At 42.1% G+C, this 22,283-nt stretch overlaps 1 protein-coding gene across 3 annotated transcripts; it reads left to right on the plus strand.

Moving 5' to 3' along the window:
* The first annotated feature begins 1,257 nt into the window (after window positions 1–1,257).
* nsl1 (NSL1 component of MIS12 kinetochore complex) lies at window positions 1,258–19,057 on the plus strand. 3 transcript variants are annotated; one of them, XM_060907641.1, is made up of 7 exons: window positions 1,258–1,468; window positions 2,987–3,068; window positions 3,341–3,471; window positions 6,606–6,660; window positions 6,761–6,828; window positions 18,052–18,286; window positions 18,712–19,057. In XM_060907641.1, exons 1-6 carry the CDS (start codon window positions 1,280–1,282, stop codon window positions 18,283–18,285), a joined length of 759 nt encoding a protein of 252 aa, XP_060763624.1. In that variant the 5' UTR covers window positions 1,258–1,279; the 3' UTR covers window position 18,286; window positions 18,712–19,057. The 3 variants fall into 3 exon arrangements, with proteins under 3 accessions (XP_060763624.1, XP_060763616.1, XP_060763632.1); XM_060907633.1 differs by having other exon boundaries at window positions 18,052–19,057; XM_060907649.1 differs by lacking the exons at window positions 6,606–6,660; window positions 6,761–6,828; window positions 18,052–18,286; window positions 18,712–19,057 and adding an exon at window positions 3,999–4,223.
* Window positions 19,058–22,283: the final 3,226 nt, after the last annotated feature.

Genomic DNA, 22,283 nt, shown 5'->3' on the forward strand with positions numbered 1-22,283 from the left:
CCCTTGCCGGCCACGGGGCTCGAACCCGGACCTTCTTGCTGTGAGGCGACATCGCTAACCACTACACCTCCGTGCCGCTGGCAAATATGTAATCTCATCTCATTATCTGTAGCCGCTTTATCCTGTTCTACAGGGTCGCAGGCAAGCTGGAGCCTATCCCAGCTGACTACAGGCGAAAGGCGGGGTACACCCTGGACAAGTCACCAGGTCATCACAGGGCTGACACATAGACACAGACAGCCATTCACACTCACATTCACACCTACGGTCAATTTAGAGTCACCAGTTAACCTAACCTGCATGTCTTTGGACTGTGGGGGAAACCGGAGCACCCGGAGGAAACCCACGCGGACACGGGGAGAACATGCAAACTCCGCACAGAAAGGCCCTCACCGGACACGGGGCTCGAACCCAGACCTTCTTGCTGTGAGGCGACAGCGCTAACCACTACACTACCGTGCCGCCCCACGCCAGCAAATAACATGAGAAAAATAATCCTGTTTCAACAACTGTCCAAAATAGAAAGGAAGTAGTGTACAGCCTTTGTGTTGATATTATAATAGAAAGAAAGAAAGACTATACAAAATAGAAAGATACACTGTATAACAGAAAAACTGAAATAATCTCCCTAAAAATAATTACAGTAGTAAAAGAGCAGTTCAAAAAAATGATCAGAGACTGAACTGGAAAAGGGAAAAAAAAAACAATAACAGTGAAGCGGAGTACTATAAACATATGTAATGTATATGTAAATATATTTAAGTTTTTACCTCAGCCCACTCCTTTTTGGACATGTAGGCTAAACCCAAAACTGCTTCGTGTGTCCTTGTTTGTATTTTTGTCTTGTTTTCTTTTGTTTTGATATATTATTATTATTACCTATATTATTTAAGGTTTATTTTCTAATTTAGTGGCTTTTTACGTGTTCTTGTTGCAAATGATGTTTTGCTTTTCTTGTTATCTGCTTATTTATTCATTGTTTATTTACATGTTCGAAATAAACTATCATCATCATGTAAGGAATGTGGGTAAAGTTGAAAAAATAAGAGGAGGTAATGAAGGGGGGGGAGTCAGGAGATACTTTTCTTGGGGCAAATTTGATCGGACAGGACGATTTAAGCCAAATCCACGCGATGCGAGTGGTAAGATGGCGGCCAGATGGCTTCACTCTGACGAGCCTATGAGCGCGCCATAGAGCTCAGTGATTTCGCTTCCGGGTCAATTCCACGATCGTTTCTACTTCCGCTTGTTGGTTGTTTTGAAAAGTTGGCGCGAGAAGATGGCGGATCGAAATGGAGTTTCGATATCAACAGCGGAGAAACAGCAAGATTTCAGAGTCAATGTCAAATCGAAGAGAATGGTCACTCATCAGCTGACAAAATATAAAAGTTTGCTCATAAAGTTGCTCGAGCGTCAACCGGAACTGAATGAAAGCGATGTGGAAAAGATGTTGCAAGAAATGCTGTTGGTAAGTGCGAGGCTTTTTACAGGAGTGAAGATAACTCTTGTATGGGTAGCAGCTCATATAGGAGTTGTAGGGAATGAGATGGCAGATAAGTGCGCTAAACAAGCAGCTGCAAATCCCAGCATAGATATCGAAGTCGCTTACAGCAAGGCAGAAATTAAAAGTATGATTAAAAACATAGTTAAGGGAAAATGGCCAGACTGGGAGACAGTTTTATAATATCCAGAACCAAGTGGGAAAGAGCAGAAACACCAACAGAAGTAAGGAAGAGGAGGATGCTTTTTCGAGAATGAGGTTTGGACACACAAGATTAAATAGTTCTTTGGTGATGATAAAAAAGCATGCAGATGGAAAATGTGATTTCTGTGGCAGCCCAGAGTCTACAGAGCATGTTATTTTGCAATGTCCTAAATACCAGGAAGAAAGACAAAGATCAATTTTACAGTTGCAAGGGAAACAATTAGTGTTAAACTTGGAGGACATTCTGCAAAGAAGTACAGGCGATATCTGCTTCAAATATGTATTTAATTTCTTAAGGAACACAGGTCTAATTAAAATAATTTAGTTTTTTTTTTTTAACTCAAGTATCACACCCCAGTCCAACTGGTAGCGGTAATGCACCATTGAAGCTAGTTGCCAACCGCCATAAAACCGAAAGAAGAAGAAGTGCAAGGCTTTATTATTATTATTATTATTATTATTATTATCTCATTCATCTCATTATCTCTAGCCGCTTTATCCTTCTACAGGGTCGCAGGCAAGCTGGAGCCTATCCCAGCTGACTACGGGCGAAAGGCGGGGTACACCCTGGACAAGTTGCCAGGTCATCACAGGGCTGACACATAGACACAGACAACCATTCACACTCACATTCACACCTACGGTCAATTTAGAGTCACCAGTTAACCTAACCTGCATGTCTTTGGACTGTGGGGGAAACCGGAGCACCCGGAGGAAACCCACGCGGACAACATGCAAACTCCGCACAGAAAGGCCCTCGCCGGCCACGGGGCTCGAACCCGGACCTTCTTGCTGTGAGGCGACAGCGCTAACCACTACACCACCGTGCCGCCCTATTATTATTATTATTATTACAGAAAGTGGAGGTATACTTTTTATATAAGTCAAGTCAACTTTATTGTCAAATATGCTATACATGCTCGACATACAGCACAGATGAAATATCAGTCCTCTCTGACCCACGGTGCAAACAGGCAATGCAATAAATAAAAATAGAATAATTGAAAAAAAACAAACAACAATATAAACCGTATAAATGCTCTAGATACTCTAGGTAGGAACTAGACATAGACTAAACACTCAGACAAACAATATAAACAGTATAAATAAACAGTATAAACACTAGATAAGAACAAGACATGGACTAAACACTCAGACAATATAAACAGTGTCAACACTAGATAAGAACTACACACAGACTAAACACTCAAACAGACAATATAAACAGTATAAACACTCTAGATATAACAGTAATTAGATTTCTTTTTTTGTTGTTGTTAGAATTTTGAGGTTGCAGTGCAGGAGAACATCTCTGTTGGAGGTTTCTCCTGGGATGAAGCAGCAGCAGAAGAGAACTGTGAAGGTGGGATTATAAAAGCCCCCTAATAAGTGTCCTGCTCACAGTGACTGTATTAACAAGGGTATTAGCTTAGTTATAAAGTGCTATAAATACTTAGATGTTGAGCAGAATTATAGTTGCTCTGTCTACAGCATGACTTAACACAGTGGGGTCTGGGATTTAAAACAACAACCCTTTTTTGTTACAATGATAAATGATTCCCAGCCCATCGTTTTGAAGGTTGTCTGAGGTGTTGTTGTGTACTGTCTGTGTGCTGAGTTCTGATCCTTCTCTAGATTACGAGTGCAGCATAATGGATGACCTGCTGGATGAGAAGATTGTCCAGACCAGTTGGAAACGCAGCGTTTACCCAAAGAAAATTCTGCCGTATTTTGTACGGTCCCTGAAAGCTGAACGCAAACTTATGGTTCGTCAACTTGCTGTTTTTATAAATTAGGAAACCAGGAATAACACGTAATCTCTGAACATTTAAGATCTAAAATGTCCATGGATGGTGTGTGTGTGTGTGTGTGTGTGTGTTTATCTATCTGGTGTGTTTTATTATTTAAAGAATGGTAAAGGGCTTCTTAAAATTCTTATTATTTCAGAACGTGTAATCCTCTGCCTGATGGAGAAAAACTGTCTGTGTGCGTGCTCGTAGTAAAATCTTTGTGTGTTATGGATTAAATGTTTTTTGAGAGAGATCTTTTTGTTATGAGAAACCAGAGAGTAAGTGAAAGTGTTGTTGTTGGATTTTTTTTTTTTGGGGGGGGGGTATGCAGATACAGTTTGTCTGGGGTAGAGAGAGTGTCTCAGACAACACTGGCAGTGTGGGAAATAAGGCCGGACCAGTGGATGTTTACTGGTAATTTTCGCATGTGTCTGTTTGTATTTCCAAAGCATCAAACCAGATGGCCCATGAAAAAATTGTAAAGATATTGGTCTAATTTACAGGTAGTCGTCGACTTACGACCTATGCAACTTATGAGCAATCGACTTTACGACCGTCTGGTTACGACTGGCGAGTGTTTCCCAGCTGAGCGTACGACAGTTTCCGCCCCAGCTCTTGGCATCGCCCAGCATCCAGCCTCTCGCCAGTTTCAAACTAAAATGTTTTCTATTTTTCATGCCTGTATTTCGTATTTTTTGTTTTGCACATATTAAATGAATTGTACTGTACGCAGTGTTTGACTTAAACCAAATAATGAGCCATGGTAATGAAATAAGAAAATGTTGATAAAATAAGACTAAGATGATTACAATATCATTACACATCACAATTTACTTGCGTTCATTTAACATAGGCTGACTTACGACCAGATTGGTTTACGACCGGTCAGTCGTAACCAAACGCAGTCGTAAGTCGACGACTACCCGTACTTCTAATTTTCTTCCAAACGTTACACTGGGTGAATACATTATGTCATAATGGGGGCTCCTGCGGGCCCGACTTTAAAAATGTATAACTTGGCCACCGATGGTCTCAGCCCTGCCAAAATTTACAGACACGTCCCTCTCCTCGAGCCCTTTCGAACCAACCCAGGCACGGCCCAGTATGACCACGGCTTGGCCCTCTATTCGCCCCAGAGCCTCTGAAAAACTTTAACACGAGCCTTGGCTTGAGCCAGCCTTTAAAAATTCATAACTCGGCCACCCAAAGTCCCAGCCCCACCAAACTTTGCAGGCACATCCTCCTCCCCGAGACCTTTCGAATGAGCCCAGGTAAGGCCTGATCTGACATCAGGAGTGAGTGCGGCTCGTGGAAAACTTTAGCACGAACCCTGGCTCCAGCCATGCGCGTGGGGATCTAAAAATTCATAACTCTGCCACCAAAGGTCCTAGCCCTGCTAAAATTTACAGGCACCTCCCTCTCCACGAGTGGCCCACTAAATAAGACAATAATAATACACTCAGTATTCACTGTTGTTTTTATTGCACGATGCAGTTGAACTAGTGTTTTAGGATTGATAGTATCTGATTGATTAATCCAATCAAGTGATTGAGTTCAGTTTACATGAAACTGCAGTACGTTATGTTAATTGCCAAACTCCCAATCAGTGGTTTTTATTATGTGCATTTTTTTCATTCATAAGAAGAATGACAGTCATATGCTTTGGAGGATGTAGATTTTATATTTTAATAGTTTTTTATTTTCTTCTATTTTCTAAGTTCTAGTCCAGCAGATTTTAGTCTGAATGCCAAATGATGTTACCATGTCGAGTTTTGAGTCATTTTAAAAGTCATTTTGTTTCCAAAGTTGCTTGGAATCTCGTACTCAAAACTTTAACTCTATAATGTAAGAATAGCTGTATTGCAAATTACTAAATTTCTTATCGACTTAATATAAACATAGTATAAAAAAATAGTCATTGTTGACTGTTTCATGAGTGTTATTAAAGTACCTATATATGAGGACCAGTAAGTTGTAACCAACTGGAACATCCTTGGCCCCCCATACTTTTTTCTCGACATGGAACTGACCTGCGTGTGCTACTGTTTTCTTGGGTAGAACTTTAAGCATGTTTTTCTTGAGTCTTCGGACATTTTCTTGTAAATTTATATTTAATTTGTAGTGTGATTAGCAACTAACGTTTAGTGCAATTTGGCCTTTGAAGATTACAAGAAGTGTTGCCAGGCAAACCAAACCTCACCTGGCAGCACTTATTTTATACCTATATGTAGATAATGGTAATATTTCTCAATCATCAGCTGTCAGGTTATAGTTCTATGAAAATCCATGACCTTGAATTTGACATTTCAGTGTCGTTCAAGGTCAAAGGTCATGGTGCCAAATGAAAGCCCAAATGGCACTTCCTATAAGTTGATAATGGTAAATATCTGTCGACCATCAACCGTTTTCAAGTTACAGCCCTCTGAAAATCTGTGACCTTGAGTTTGACTTTTCAAGGTCAAAGATCATGGTGCCAAATGAAAGGCCATATGGGAGTTCCAATATGCTCATAATAGTAAAAATTTGTCTATCGGCAACCGTTTTTGAGTTATAACGGAAAATGTTATTTTGACCAGAAGGTTGACCTTTCCAGTGACCTTCACCTTGACTCAATTACCCCCAAAATTTAATCAGATAATCTACAGACCGTTGCCCACCTACCCTGAAAATTTGAAGTCAATCGATGCAACCGTCTAGACACTGGATTGTTAAAAGACACACACAAACAAACTGCACTGATTACAATACCTCGCCCTGCTTACTCCATCGCGGGCGAGATAATAATGTGCCTGGAAATAGCTGAGAGGACATCTCCAGGCATCTAAAGCCCTTCAGCTTCCAGGGCCCTAAGGTGGGCTCTGGACCCCCGACTGCATTGTTCCAGGCCTTTGGCCCATCATTCAGACAGGCTGGAATTTGGATGGACAGACAACATTTCAGACTTGTCTGTCAAAATTCCTCATTTCCCACATTTCGCTGGTGTATATTCATGAAGCTTCTTTAACAACATCTCTCTCTCATTTAGTCTTGTTGCCTGCTTGCAAATCCTTATTGAAGGGGAAACAGAAAATTTACTCCACAGTCTAACATATTGTTCATGTTTGTTTTAGAGTTTGTTTGAAACTGCAGTGAAGCCACAAGAAGTGAAGCGAGATCCTGTTCAGGGTAAGTGTTCACTTCGTTTCACAATTCTTGATGCTGTTCGTTCCAACCACATGAAAAAAAAGCATTCTTGGCTATTCATGCAGAATCTGTTCCTCTGCAGACACCGTAATGAGCAGTGTTTCTGCTGCTGCACCCAGGATGTTCACACAAGCGTCTACAGTCATGAAGGTACGCAGCACTCGTGCCCATATATACATTTAACATACAAGAAAATCAGGCAGCACTTTACAACAGTGCTTGAAAGTTTGTGAACCCTTTAGAATTTTCTATATTTCTACATAAATATGACCTAAAACATCATCAGATTTTCACACAAGTCCTAAAAGTAGATAAAGAGAACCCAGTTAAACAAATGAGACAAAAATATTATACTTGGACATTTATTTATTGAGGAAAATGATCCAATATTACATATCTGTGAATGGCAAAAGTATGTGAGCCTTTGCTTTCAGTATCTGGTGTGACCCCCTTGTGCAGCAATAACTGCAACTAAACGTTTCCGGTAACTGTTGATCAGTCCTGCACACCGGCTTGGAGGAATTTTAGCCCGTTCCTCCGTACAGAACAGCTTCAACTCTGGGATGTTGGTGGGTTTCCTCACATGAACTGCTCGCTTCAGTTCCTTCCCCAACATTTCGATTGGATTAAGATCAGGACTTTGACTTGGCCATTCCAAAACATTAACTTTATTCTTCTTTAACCATTCTTTGGTAGAACGATTTGTGTGCTTAGGGTCGTTGTCTTGCTGCATGACCCACCTTCTCTTGAGATTCAGTTCATGGACAGATGTCCTGACATTTTCCTTTAGAATTTGCTGGTACAATTCAGAATTCATTGTTCCATCAATGGTGGCAAGCCATCCTGGCCCAGATGCAGCAAAACAGGCCCAAACCATGATACTACCACCACCATGTTTCACAGATGGGATAAGGTTCTTATGCTGGAATGCAGTGTTTTCCTTTCTCCAAACATAACGCTTCTCATTTAAACCAAAAAGTTCTATTTTGGTCTCATCCGTCCACAAAACATTTTTCCAATAGCCTTCTGGCTTGTCCACGTGATCTTTAGCAAACTGCAGATGAGCAGCAATGTTTTTTTTGGAGAGCAGTGGCTTTCTCCTTGCAACCCTGCCATGCACACCATTGTTGTTCAGTGTTCTCCTGATGGTGGACTCATGAACATTAGCCAATGTGAGAGAGGCCTTCAGTTGCTCAGAAGTTACCCTGGGGTCCTTTGTGACCTTGCCGACGATTACATGTCTTGTTCTTGGGGTGATCTTTGTTGGTTGACCGCTCCTGGGGAGGGTAACAATGGTCTTGAATTTCCGGCATTTGTACACAATCTGTCTGACTCTGGATTGGTGGAGTCCAAACTCTTTAGAGATGGTTTTGTAACCTTTTCCAGCCTGATGAGCATCAACAACGCTTTTTCTGAGGTCCTCAGAAATCTCCTTTGTTCGTGTCATGATACACTTCCACAAACATGTGTTGTGAAGATCAGACTTTGATAGATCCCTGTTCTTTAAATAAAACAGGGTACCCACTCACACCTGACTGTCATCCCATTGATTGAAAACACCTGACTCAAATTTCACCTTCAAATTAACTGCTAATCCTAGAGGTTCACATACTTTTGCCACTCACAGATATGTATTATTGGATCATTTTCCTCAATAAATAATAAATGACCAAGTATAATATTTTTGTCTCATTTGTTTAACTGGGTTCTCTTTATCTACTTTTAGGGCCTGTGTGAAAATCTGATGATGTTTTAGGTCATATTTATGCAGAAATATAGAAAATTCTAAAGGGTTCACAAACTTTCAAGCACCACTGTAAGCTTCTTAGAGTTGCTGCTGTAATCATAAACACTGTCCTGTGCTTATCCCTGATCATCCTCCCAGCTGCCAGTGTTTACTCTTTACTCTGAACATATTAATGCACAGAATCTCATACAGTTGCAGCCAGAAGTTTACATACACGTACATGAACATCATGGCAATATTGGGCTTTCGGTGATCTCTTTGAGCGGTTCTTTTTCTGTGGTAGACCGATTGTACAACATGCATGTTTAATAGAAAAAAGCAAGAACTTGGTGCACGAGTTTTAATTTATTTAGGGTTTACGGAAATCAGCACAGGGTCAAAATTATACGTTCAGGTTAAAAAAAAAATTACATACCCCCATTTAGATTATTATTACCTCAGTGGTGCTGACAGTTCCAGAAAGTCGTAACTTGCCAAGGTCTTGGCCTCTTAACTTCCTGTTAGTGATGATTGACTACAGCTAGTAGCATCTCTGTGCACAACATAGTTTGTTTGATAGCACTCATTGTTTTGACCAGTGCACAATACAATGGAAAAGTCCAAGGAGCTCAGTGCAGTTCTGAGAAAGAGGATCAGAGTTACACAACACAGGGAAGTCTCTTGGAGCTATTTCTAAACAACTGCAGATTTTAACATAATTGGTTCAAACAATTTATGCAAGTATAAATTATTGGGAGGTGTAGCCACTTTGCCAAGTCACTTTTTTCTGAAAGAAGACCCAAATTGTCACCCTCAGCTGAGAGGTAATTGATTTGCATGTTCAGGAACAACCCAGAAACCACCAAGATGCAGTCCTGCCATGAACTGGAAGCTGCTGGAACACCAGCGTTACTGTGTACAGTCAAGCAAATTTTAGATCACCATGGACTGAGAGGTTCCCATCCAAGAAAGAAGCCCATGCTCTAAAAGCAACACCTTCAAGGTCAATTCAGGTTTGCAGCTGACCACATGGACAAAAAAAGCCTTCTGGAGGAAAGTTTTATGGTCAGATGAGACAAAGATTGAGTTGTTTGGTCACGATGAGCAGAGGAACACTACCACCTGTAAAGCATGATGATGGTAGTATCATGCTCTGGGGCTGTTTTGCTGCCAGCGGAACTGGTATATTGCACAAAGTGGATGGAATAATGAATCTCAAAATTCTTCAGCATAACCTCAAGTCAGGGCGGCACGGTGGTGTAGTGGTTAACGCTGTCGCTTCACAGCAAGAAGGTCCGGGTTCGAGCCCCGTGGCCAGCGAGGGCCTTTCTGTGCGGAGTTTGCATGTTCTCCCCGTGTCCGCGTGGGTTTCCTCCGGGTGCTCCGGTTTCCCCCACAGTCCAAAGACATGCAGGTTAGGTTAACTGGTGACTCTAAATTGACCGTAGGTGTGAGTGTGAGTGTGAATGGTTGTCTGTGTCTATGTGTCAGCCCTGTGATGACCTGGCGACTTGTCCAGGGTGTACCCCGCCTTTCGCCCGTAGTCAGCTGGGATAGGCTCCAGCTTGCCTGAGACCCTGTAGAACAGGATAAAGCGGCTACAGATAATGAGATGAGATGAACCTCAAGCCATCAACTTGTACTCAGTTGGGTTTTCCAACAGGACAACGATCCCAAACACACCTCAAAGCTGGTTGTGAAATGGATAAAGCAGAGTGACATTAAGCTCAAAACAAATCCTGACCTCAACCCTGTTGAAAATATATGGACTGTGGTTAAAAGTCAGGTCTGTGCCAGGAAATGCGCACATTTAATTGAACTCTACCAATTCTGCCTAGAGCAGCAGGCAAACATCCAACCAGAAATCTGCCAGAAGCTTGTTGGTGGTGACCAAAAGCATCTGATCAAGATGAAACCTTGTAAGGGACATTGTAACCAAGTATTAAGTGTGCTGTATGTTTAATTTTGACCCTGTGTTGATTTTCAAATTAAAATGTGAGAGAAAAGGAACAGTTCAGAGAACTCATTAAGTCTGATATTGCCATGATATTCGTGTGTGTAAGTAAACGCCTGAGCACAACTGTACACTGCAACTTTCTTCAGATTTGGTAGCAGATGCAGTAACTCAGTCTTGACAGTAGGGTGTGCTGCAGCACCTTCAGCGGGTCCCTGGGATTTTTTTTTTTTTTTATTGATGCAAAAAACAGAATACATAAAGTAACCGTACACAACATAATAATACAAATATCTAGACATGACAAACTGACACGACATAAAAGGATAAATGAGAAAAAAAAACATTCCCAATATATTATAACAATATACAATGAACAAAGGGGAAAAGAAACAACAGTCATATATTAGAGAGAGGATGACAATCAATTTTTTAATGGGTCCCTGGGATTGTTTGGCTATAGACCCCTTGCACTGACGTCACATTTACATTAGCAACCGTCGCTACCTGGGGGACAAGCAAACTTTGTTTACATACTGTTCACATACTGAAGCCAAGCAAAGATGTGCGGCGTCTGTTGCTGTTGTCCGAAGAAAACTACAGCTAAAAATAGCTCTCCTATTGGATTACTTGGCTAATCTTAGTCAGAAAGAAGCGAATTACAGATATGTGGAAATTAGTTTATTAGCAGTTATGATCCATACAAAATTCCTCAAAATGACTGGAGTGACGGTGCAGATTTGTGACCAAGCGTTAGCTACATGTTGGAATATACCTTCTTTTTCCCGAAGAGTCCGGACACGGAAGAACAGTTTTATTTTAAAAAAAAAAAACTACAAAAGCAAGAAAATCTTTTGTGTAAAGGCTTTTTCCCGACATCAGCTTTTGGGAACAGAATGTTGCGAAAGCTAAAGTATTTACTCTCAAAGGACTCCGACCTGAACTGTGGGCTAGATCTTATTCCCACCCCTCCATGTCTAACAACCCCAAGGACATCTACTTACACAGCTATTTACACTCTATCGTTTATACAGTGATGCTTATTATTGTTAAAACAATATCTGAAGTGTTATTTGTAAAATGACAAAATATCTTCCTCTAGACTTTCAAACAATATTGTAAGATTTTATTTTATCGAATAGTGGATGGTACAGTAATTACAAACACTAACAGAACCAGCACATTCCAGTTGTAGCTATAGTCATACAAATCACCCTTGTGATGATAATTTAAATAAACAGTTAATGTTCAGTTCTCATTTCATCTCATTATCTCTAGCTGCTTTATCCTCTTCATTTATTCTCGATTCAAAAGGCACAGCTGAGTCACACAGGTTGATCAGTGTGTAACGGACAGTAACAATTTTATCCAAAGTAGTTTTTCCTGCCTTAGTTGATTTATTTCCATTTCACATGTGTGCAGCTGTTGTAAAGTTCAATGTGTTTGTGTAGAACTCTCTCAAACTGTCGGTTCATTACTGCACTCTGACTCCCTGGTGACATTTTACACAGGAATGAGTTCCTCTGATAACAGAAAGCTTCAGCTCTCTCTGCTCTTAATCTTTTAATCTTTTCTGTTCTTTCAGGATATATCGTGCATGTCACTCCTTGTTGGGTTTTTTACCGAGTTATGTCCAAGTTGTTTGAAACCAATCTGGGTTTACCATGTTGAATAAGGAAGCTGCTGCACCTTTAAGAAAAATCAAACACTTTCATGAAGAAGCTAACTCCAATGCAAGCAGAAAAAAATAAAATGAGATTCTTAAGCAAACTCTTCCATACTCACTTCTGACTTTCTATTTTTTTAATACATTTTAAATACAATCACGAATTTCTCTGGAGTTTTCAGGTTTAGCTCCTCTCCTCGTATTCTCTTTAACCTCTCATTTCTTCGTTGTTCTTGAAGCATTTGTTTCTCTTTGTTAAAATTTTTCTTGATAGCGGTGAGACGGTAATTCCTTTTATCTTTTCCTCTATTTGAACAACCAGGTGCAAAAATGAGCCATATTGAAGACAGATAAAGCCTTGTTTACACGAAAGACGGTGTCTGTTTGACCCCCAGGTGTAATTATCACGCAATGCCTGACGTGATGCGTGATGTTACGCGCAAGGGGTCTATACTCTATGCACTGTGCTCTGTCTCTCTCTACAGGATTGATGAGTTTATTATAGATGAAAGTCTTCCGGATTTACCTGGAAATCCGGATATTTGACAAAACTCTTGAAAATCTCCGGTTTCCCGAATGGAGAAATTTATTTTTCGGATTTTTTGCGTTCCTAGACGCGGCGTAATACTTCGCATCGTCCTTGCATGGGCGCAGTCCTTAAATAGCCCAAACATAGTTCATTGATTAAAGACAGGTGTTCTTTGTTAACGGCATGCCTGCCGGAGCTCGTTAGGCGCACGCACTAGCAATTCCAGCGTTATGGACGTGACACTTGAACTCAAAATGGCAACAAATGACCCAATGCATGTTTTATTGTCTCCCAGTATTTAAACAGGTGTTGCATATTTTAAGGCTGTACCATACTGGAGAAGTGATAGAACAAGAACAATTCCCATAGTACATCTAGGGCATGCCAGAAAACGCCAATAAAAGATGCGTTATGGACGTGACAGAAAAAGTATCACTTTTCTTGGGTGACTGTACATTTTTATCAAACTCTGTGAAATTGTAAACCTAATGTCGAAATGGAGATATCCATTTGATAGAGGGATCCAAGGTGAATATTAAAAAATCTTTGTTTAAAATATTTTGTATTTCATGCAGAGTTTCGGAAGGAAAAGTCAGTGTTATGGATGTGACGAAATTCCGTTATGGATGTGACGCGTCTGAAATAGACATGGCATATGTTTAGAAAATCAGCAATTTAACCACCATAACCCTTTGAAAAACTCTCTAAATATTAGCTAAAACTATCAAAGTTCTTAAATAATATTTAGGATGGCTATTGTTTTGTGGATTTTAGCATACATTTCTGTGGCTTGTGGCAATAATATAGAATTGTACATGATCAAAGTTGATTTTAGCTTGGGTTTTACATTATAAGAAAGAAAGACTGACAGTGACACATTAGGTTGGTTACAAATTGGTTCAACTTATTCACATCTGTAAAATACAGGCCTAGGTGATATCTCTGGGAGTGGTTTTGATGTATTACATGTTGCTTTATTTTTGCATGGTGAGGTTGACATTTACATGGAATTGCACGCAAGCGCAACACGATCACACTAGAAAGCATGTTCAAGCTGCCAGTGTAGCTGCAGTCTTTTTAGTTGCGAATTGCAAGTATTTCCTCTTGTGTTAATAATTCGCCATGTCAAAACAAGCAAACCTTTCCTCCTTCATAACTGATAGTCATACCGGCTCAGATGTCGCCCGGGTCAACAAGGTCTGCGTCAGTTGCTAGGGAACCAGGGCAAACTGATGAAGTGGGCTACTGGAACAAGACATTGATTGACGAGGACAGAAAATACGGAATTGCTGGAATGCTACTATACAAGCAGTCCCAGAGAGAGGGGATACATGCAGCGAATGTGGGACCATTGGATACTTCGAAACCCACAATCAAGGCTAACAGTTAGCCCAGTGTTCCAACATCCGTAATCGAAATCTACTATCACAACTAGAGATTAATGAAATACAACAACGATGCTACGGCAAGGGGGAGCCAGGAAGACAGGTCATCATCATCATCCCCACAATCATGGAGATGCTTGGACACAAGGTGGGCTCGGGACATAACAAACAGTATCCACCATGGAAAAGACGATTAGAGGCCAAGATAAAGGCAGCACGGAGAGAAGTTAGCCAGCTAGCTGAACTACAGAAAGGGAACATGGTGAATAAAGGGGCACCCAGGAAGTACAACTCACTCTCCATACCAGAGGCACTCGAAACTACCAAACAGCGACTAACAGCTCTGGCCACCCGATTGAAGAGATACACCAAGGAGGGAGAGGCCAGGAGAATAAACAAGCTGTTCTCCACTGAACCAGCCAAGGTGTACTCTCAGTGGCAGGGAAACAACAACTGGTCAGACCCACCAAGAGCTGAGGTGGAAAAATACTGGAAAGAAAGGCATCACACAACACCGATGCCCAATGGTTAGTGGACCTAAGAGCTGACCACAGCAACCTCCCAGAACAAGAACCAGTAACCATCTCAATGGCAGATGTCCAAGAAAGAGTGTCAAAGATGAAGAGCTGGACAGCACCAGGCCCCGATATGATCCATACGTACTGGCTGAAGAAGCTAACTGCACTCCATGAACGCCTAGCAGCACAGATGAACCAGCTGCTGAGGGATGGGACCCACCCAGAATGGCTAACCCAAGGCAGGACAGTCCTAATCATGAAGGACCCCCAGAAGGGACCCATCCCATCCAATTACCTGTCACTGCACAACATGGAAGGCCCTGTCAGGCATCATTGCGGCAAAAATGAGTAAGCATGTGGCTCAATACATGAGCGAGGCACAGAAAGGAATTGGCAGTAACACCAGAGGAGCCAAGCACCAGCTACTGGTCGATAGAACAGTCGCCCGAGACTGTAAGAAGAGACAGACCAACCTGTGCACTGCCTGGATTGACTACAAGAAAGCCTACGACTCAATGCCACACACATGGATACTGGAATGTCTGGAATTGTATAAGATCAACAGGAACCTAAGGACCTTCATCCAGAACTCAATGGAAATGTGGAAGACAACCCTAGAGGCCAACTCAAAACCCATTGCCCAAGTCAACATCAAGTGCGGCATATACCAAGGAGATGCGCTATCACCACTGCTGTTCTGCATAGGCCTGAACCCCTTCAGTCAGATCATTACGAAGAGCGGCTACGGGTACTGATTCCGTAGTGGGGCAACAATCAGCCACCTGCTCTACATGGATGACATCAAGCTGTATGCCAGGAACGAGCGAGAAATAGACTCGCTGATCCACACCACCCGGATCTACAGCGATGACGTAGGGATGTCATTCGGATTGGACAAGTGTGGCCGGATGGTCTCAAAGAGAGGCAAGATGATCCGGACTGAGGGGATTGACCTACCAGAGGGCAACATAGGTGATATCCAAGACAGCTACAAGTACCTTGGCATCCCACAGGCTAACGGAAACCATGAAGAGGCCACAAGGAAGTCAACCACAGCCAAATACCTCCAGAGAGTAAGGCAGGTCCTGAAAAGTCAGCTGAATGGTAAGAACAAGGTCCGAGCCATCAACATGTACGCACTACCAGTCATCAGATACCCCGCTGGTATCATAAACTGGCCAAAGAAGGAGATAGAAGCCACAGATATCAAGACTAGAAAGCTCCTCACCATGCATGGAGGGTTCCACCCCAAGTCCAGCACCCTGAGACTATACACTAAGTGGAAAGAGGGAGGCCGAGGGCTAGTGAGCGTCAAGACCACGGTCCAGGATGAAACATCGAAAATCTGAGAATACATCAGAAAGATGGCCCCAAAGGATGAACTGCTAAGTGAATGTCTCAGGCAGCAGAACCCTGATGAGAGTGCAGAGGAGGAGGAGGAACAGACAACCTGGAGGGACAAACCCCTACATGGCATGTACCACCGTCAGATAGAGGAAGTGGCTGATATCAAGAAATCCTACCAGTGGCTGGATAATGCAGGACTGACAGACAGCACAGAGGCACTAATCATGGCAGCACAAGAACAGGCCATAAGCACAAGAGCCATAGAGGCCAGGATCTACCAGAGTAGATCAGACCCAAGATGCAGACTGTGCAAAGAAGCCCCTGAAACAGTCCAGCACATAGTAGTAGGGTGTAAGATGCTAGCTGGATCAGCGTACATGGAGAGGCATAACCAAGTGGCTGGGATAGTATACAGGAACATCTGCAACCAGTATGGAATAGAAGTACCCAAGTCCCAATGGGCCATACCACAGAAGGTGGCTGAGAACAACAGGGCCAAGGTTCTGTGGGACTTCAGCTTCCAGACTGACAAACAGATCCTGGCTAACCAACCGGACATAGTGGTGGTGGACAAAGAGCAGAAGAGGGTGGTGGTGATAGATGTAGCGATCCCAGCTGACGCCAACATCAGGAAGAAGGAACATGAGAAACTTGAGAAGTATCAAGGGTTGAAAGAGCAGCTGGAACGGATGTGGAAGGTCAAGGGTTGCGTGGTCCCTGTGGTAGTGGGGGCACTTGGGGCAGTAACCCCCAAACTGGGAGAGTGGCTCCAGCAAATCCCAGGAACAACATCTGAAGCCTCAGTCCAGAAGAGCGCAGTCCTAGGAACATTGAAGATGCTGCGCAGAACCCTCAAACTCCCAGGCCTCTGGTAGAGGACCCGAGCTTGAGGATGACATGGATACCACCAAAGTTGCATTTTGTGGCTTCGAAGCTAAGTTTTAGTGCCGTTTCTAGAACACAACATCAAGAAAACGTGGAAGGAACCGCAATAGTGGAAGAGCCGGTTTCAAAGCTGCCTAAAACTAGCAATGGTAATTTATTTTTTGTTATGTACTCAGCCTGCCAGTCAGTGCGTGACACACACACACACACACACACACACACACACTGAAAAATCCTAGCTATGCCCCTGATTTACATGAGAAATTTGGTTTTCATTGGTGTGTTTAAATTTACAGACAATACGAACTAATGTAAACAATTGGCTTCAACTCGCATAAATATGAATCTGAAATGTTTAGTTCACTTTAGCTTATGCAAACACACAACTCTACTAAAAGATTGATAAACGAGGCTCATTGTCCCCAACGTTGAAACCTGAAAGCTTTAGAAACTCTAGCAGACCTTTACTTTTTAACAGTACTGTTTTGGGATTTTGCTGAGTTTACCTTTGTAATGGAAATTTCTAATAAACACTTCAGAACGCTTAGCAGTTGTCTTTTCAGTCATTTATTATAGTAGATCATATAAAGATATATAAAATAGGAAAGGAAAGAGAATAATAGAAGAAGACACCACTTCTGATGATGCCGAGAGTACGCGCTCTGAGTTGTGTTTTAGTGGCTGTTATCTATTACACTCTAAAGGCATTCGCTTACTGCTTGCATTTTCACGTGATTGGCTCAAGGTTTTCTATGAAGCTTTGTTAAAGCGTGCATCTGGCGTGCTCTGGTATGTGCAGGCGGATGCATAGTTATGGAGAACTCGGGCACCCTGCTTATCACCAAGGCCACAGAAAAGCGATTACAGCATGTGGAAAATCATCTCTTCTCAGTAACTAAGTCACTTTAGCTCAACATGCAGAAACACAGAGAATAGTAATGTTCATCCATTAAATTTCCCTCACACCTTCAACTGTCTGATTTTTTTTTTCAAAGTAATGAACTGTGTAGCCAGGAAAATCACCGCGTTTTCTAAATGCACTCCTGAAAATTACTCATTAACTAGGGGAATTAAATTTGATATTTTTGACATGTTAATCATTAATGTACATGAAAGAAAAAGGCTTAAAAGTTCTAACTTGTTTTAGTGAAAATAAGTACTAAAATGCACTAGAATGCAGGGTTTTGCATGTTGTTATTAAAAATTTTTCGGGGGGCCTCCCCCCCATCTTAGTTTGACTTTCAAAAGTTCAGGATTTTTTTTCTTTGCTCCACTTTCATCTCTAGTTTATGAATTAAGTGGCATAATGGTGTTGTATAAAACATACAATGAAGCAAATTTGTGTCTGTCCTTTGGTTTGCAGTCTCTGAAAGACGTGAAGCAGATGGCAGAAGGTCTTCACCAGGTGCTGAACACACAGCCGTCAGCTGAGACTCTGGAGGCCTACGGAGATGTGTTCTGTTGTGATGGAAAACATTCTGAAGTCCGGTGCAGCAGCGAGGAGTCTGCTAACAGACACTCCATCAAAAGGGCTGCGTCTGAGAGAGAATACAGCATGCAATATGCTCCTATGACTCCACCCATTCAAGAGCAATAAGGTGTGCATGTGTGGTGTTTTGTATGGCTTGTTCTTTTGCGGTGTGTTTTACTGGTCTGTAAACATGTCTATAAAAGTTCTAAACTAACCTTCTCTTGGTTTCATAATCACTTCAAAGCTGATTGGTTTCTCAGGTGGAGCTGGTCATGTGCCGATATTTGTATCTAGAAGATGGCTGAAAACGTTTCACTCTGTTTAGATGGGGTTTCCTGTTGATTCTTTCCTTAGTTTCCTTCCATTCCTCAAAATATATGCCTAATTTACTCATCTCGCCTAACACTCACTGCAGATATACACTAAATAGCCAAAAGTAAGTGCACCCCTGACCATCATGCCTGTGTGTGATTTTTCTACAAAGTCTGAAGCACACAATTGTATAAAATATCTTTGTATGTGGTAACATTACCATTTTGTTTTGAAACTAAGAAACCGAAACCTGTTCCGGCATGACAGTGCACCTGTGCACAAAGCAAACTCCATGCTGTGTTAAGGTTGGACTGGAAGAACTCGAGTGTCCTGGACAGAGCCCTGACTGAACTCAACCCCACTGGAGCCTCTTCACTCAACATCAGTGCCTGTTCTCATTAATGCACTTGTAGCTGAACTGAATGAACACAGCCACACCCCAAAATCTAGTGGAAGGCTTTCCCAGAAGAGTGGAACTTATCATAACTGGGAATAACTCGATATTAATGTCATGGCTTTCAAACTGAATGTTCAGCGTGTATGTGGGTGCTATGGATCTCTTTTGTATTAAAAGTTACGAAAATAATTTTCTGTGGTAATTGATGCTCTTCCTAAATGGATGTATTAAGACACATTCTTTCTCAAACGTTTGTCCATTTAAACAAAACAAATAAACCCTAATTCATCCAACAACACTCTATTGGACGAATTAGGCTTTATTTTTATTTTATTTTTTTAAGCTGAGCATTCTATAATTTGCTGTACTTCTTTTGATGTTTTCCCCTCTCTAAAAAGTTGATTGATCAAATCAACTCTCTGAACAATGTTTGGAACGGCCCATTTTGCTTAATAGTTCAGAAGGAAATATATTTTATAATAATGTATGAAACATTTGCTTCTTTTCTTTCTTAATAAAGGGCAATTCATGGCACTTTTTTTTCACAAAATGAATGAATTCTCTCAAACTCCACACTGCTATGATTTTGAACACTTCCATTTCAATGAATGAGCCATGCAGAAATATCACTACTAATAAGTGGTTCATCAGGTTAGTGATAATGTACTGCTGTTTTTTTAAACACAACTTAGAGTTATCATATCAGTTAATTATTTATCAGCCTACTGTTTATCCATCCATCCATTCATTATCCGTAACCGCTTATCCTGTACAGGGTTGTGGGGAAGCTGGAGCCTATCCCTGCTGACTATGGGTGAGAGGCGGGGTACACCCTGAACACGTTGCCAGGTCATCGCAGGGCTAGCCTACTGTTTAGTTTATTTGATTTGTGACAGGGGAGGAATAGAGGGCAAAGCCCTGATTGATTTTCAACCCCTTTGAATCTTCTTTGTAAATAAAACCCAGGATTTTTACAAGTACAATTTGAAAACAGCAATGTACTGTATACAACAGGTAACTTATTAAGAGTAGTGGGGGGAAAAAAACATTCCAAATTAAAGATTTTGGGTGTAATATTTTAAGAAATATTACACAATATCACACACAAAGTACATTTTCACATCAGTTTCAGGTTTTATATGTCCTAATATTTACGTCACTTTTAATATAAAAACAAATCCATGCAATATACAGCACAAAAAGATAGTGCTTTTATATTTTAAAAAAGCCATTGATTTCTAACATCTTTATTTAAAAAAAAAGTGCTTGTTGCATCTTTTTACGATAAAATCCATCCATCTATGATCCGTAACCACTTATCCTGTGCAGGATTGCAGGCAAGCTGGAGCCTATCCCAGCTGACTATGGGGGAGAGGCGGGGTACACCCTGGACAAGTCACCAGATCATTGCAGGGCTGACACATAAAGACAAACAGCCATTCATGCACACATTCACACCTACGGTCAATTTAGAGCCACCAGTTAGCCTAACCTGCATGTCTTTGTACTGTGGGGGAAACTGGAACACCCGGAGGAAACCCATACAGACACAGGGAGAACATGCAAACTCCACGCAGAAAGGCCCCCATCGGCCATGGGGCTCAAACCCAGAACTTTTTGAGAGAATTTTGAATTTTAATTTATGCAAGATTAATTTTTTAATATAAAAAATCCTGTAATTTGAACAGGGTTATTAATTGAGAAATTCCTCAGTCACTGTTTTCAGATGTTCCCTCTCGCATTATGTAACCTGAACATGATAACAATATAGGTGACCATTCTCTGATCCAACAATATCCCTTTTTAAAGGTAGACTGCCTTTCAGATTTTTCAAGTTTAGGTCATAAAAAGAATTTTCCCTGATACCTAATTGTTTTTGTTTAGTGGACCGAAAGCTACTGAATTCGAATCACAGACTTCCAGTTTTAAAGAACAATTAATGAATTTAAGGCCATGTGGCCCTAAATTCTCCGCTAGTTTTTCTTGCTTCACCATGACGCAATACAAGATACTATGTCATGCATCACGTGGTGGGCTTTCCCTGTTTGCACAAGGCAGCATGGGATACAGGGCGGCACGGTGGTGTAGTGGTTAGCGCTGTCGCCTCACAGCAAGGAGGTCCGGGTTCGAGCCCCGTGGCCGGCGAGGGCCTTTCTGTGTGGAGTTTGCATGTTCTTCCCATGTCCGCGTGGGTTTCCCCCACAGTCCAAAGACATGCAGGTTAGGTTAACTGGTGACTCTAAATTGACCGTAGGTGTGAATGTGAGTGTGAATGGTTGTCTGTGTCTATGTGTCAGCCCTGTGATGACCTGGCGACTTGTCCAGGGTGTACCCCGCCTTTCGCCCGTAGTCAGCTGGGATAGGCTCCAGCTTGCCTGCGACCCTGTAGAACAGGATAAAGCGGCTAGAGATAATGAGATGAGATGAGTGTGGGATACAAATTTGAAACAAGAGAGGAAAATGGAGGACGCGAATGAAACTGGAAAGAACGACTACAGTAACGGAAAGCGAGAAGAAAAGACATTATGTTGTGAAGGAAGACCTGTCCTGGAGCAACAACAACACATAACTGGCCAAAAAAGCCCAACAGCGTCTGTACTTCCTCTGCAAACTGAGGAGAGCAAGAGCCCTGGCCCCCATCATGCACACATTCTACAGAGGTACCATCGAAAACATCCTGACCAGCTGCATCACCGTGTGGTATGGCTCCTGCACCGTGTCCTGCTGCAAGACTCTGCAGCGCATCGTGAGAGCAGCTGAGAGGATCATTGGTGTCTCTCTCCCTTCTCTTATGGATATCTATAACTCCCGCCTCACCCGCAAAGCCATCAGGATTGCAGGTGACCCCACCCGCCCATCTCACAGCCTCTTCAGCCTGCTGCTGTCGGGGAGGAGACTGCGGAGTCTCTGAGCCAAAACCAGCAGGCTCAAGGACAGTTTCTTTCATCAGGCGGTCAGGAGGCTCAACTCCCTCCCTGTTCTGCCACTCCTCCCCCTTCTGCCCCCTGCCACAGATTCTGCCCGTACACCCCCCTGCCCCCTCTTCAGCATCTGACATCATGTCACCCTCACAGTTCCCCCCCAACACACACACACACACATACTCTCAACATTCATTCACACACTGAACTCAGGGACTGCACATTTCACTTTACCTCGCTCATTTGCACTATTCTGCACTACCTCACCTTAACAGCTATTAGTTTATTGTTTATACTGCTTATTTCATGTTTACCTGCTATACTTCAAGTGCCCTTGACTGTTTATTTTATGTCCTTTTGTTCCAATTTATATGTCTCATCTCATCTCATTATCTCTAGCCGCTTTATCCTTCTACAGGGTCGCAGGCAAGCTGGAGCCTATCCCAGCTGACTATGGGCGAAAGGCGGGGTACACCCTGGACAAGTCGCCAGGT

This window comes from Neoarius graeffei, chromosome 2, assembly GCF_027579695.1.
Source record: "Neoarius graeffei isolate fNeoGra1 chromosome 2, fNeoGra1.pri, whole genome shotgun sequence".
Taxonomy (NCBI): Eukaryota; Metazoa; Chordata; class Actinopteri; order Siluriformes; family Ariidae; genus Neoarius; species Neoarius graeffei.

Bases quoted from the DNA above. Each gene is read 5' to 3' on its own strand.
- nsl1 (XM_060907633.1), top strand. From the start codon at position 1,280: ATGGCGGATCGAAATGGAGTTTCGATATCAACAGCGGAGAAACAGCAA. The intron at 1,469-2,986 runs GTAAGTGCGAGG...TGTTGTTGTTAG, and splicing joins TGTTGCAAGAAATGCTGTTG to AATTTTGAGGTTGCAGTGCA. The intron at 6,829-18,051 runs GTACGCAGCACT...TTTGGTTTGCAG, and splicing joins AAGCGTCTACAGTCATGAAG to TCTCTGAAAGACGTGAAGCA.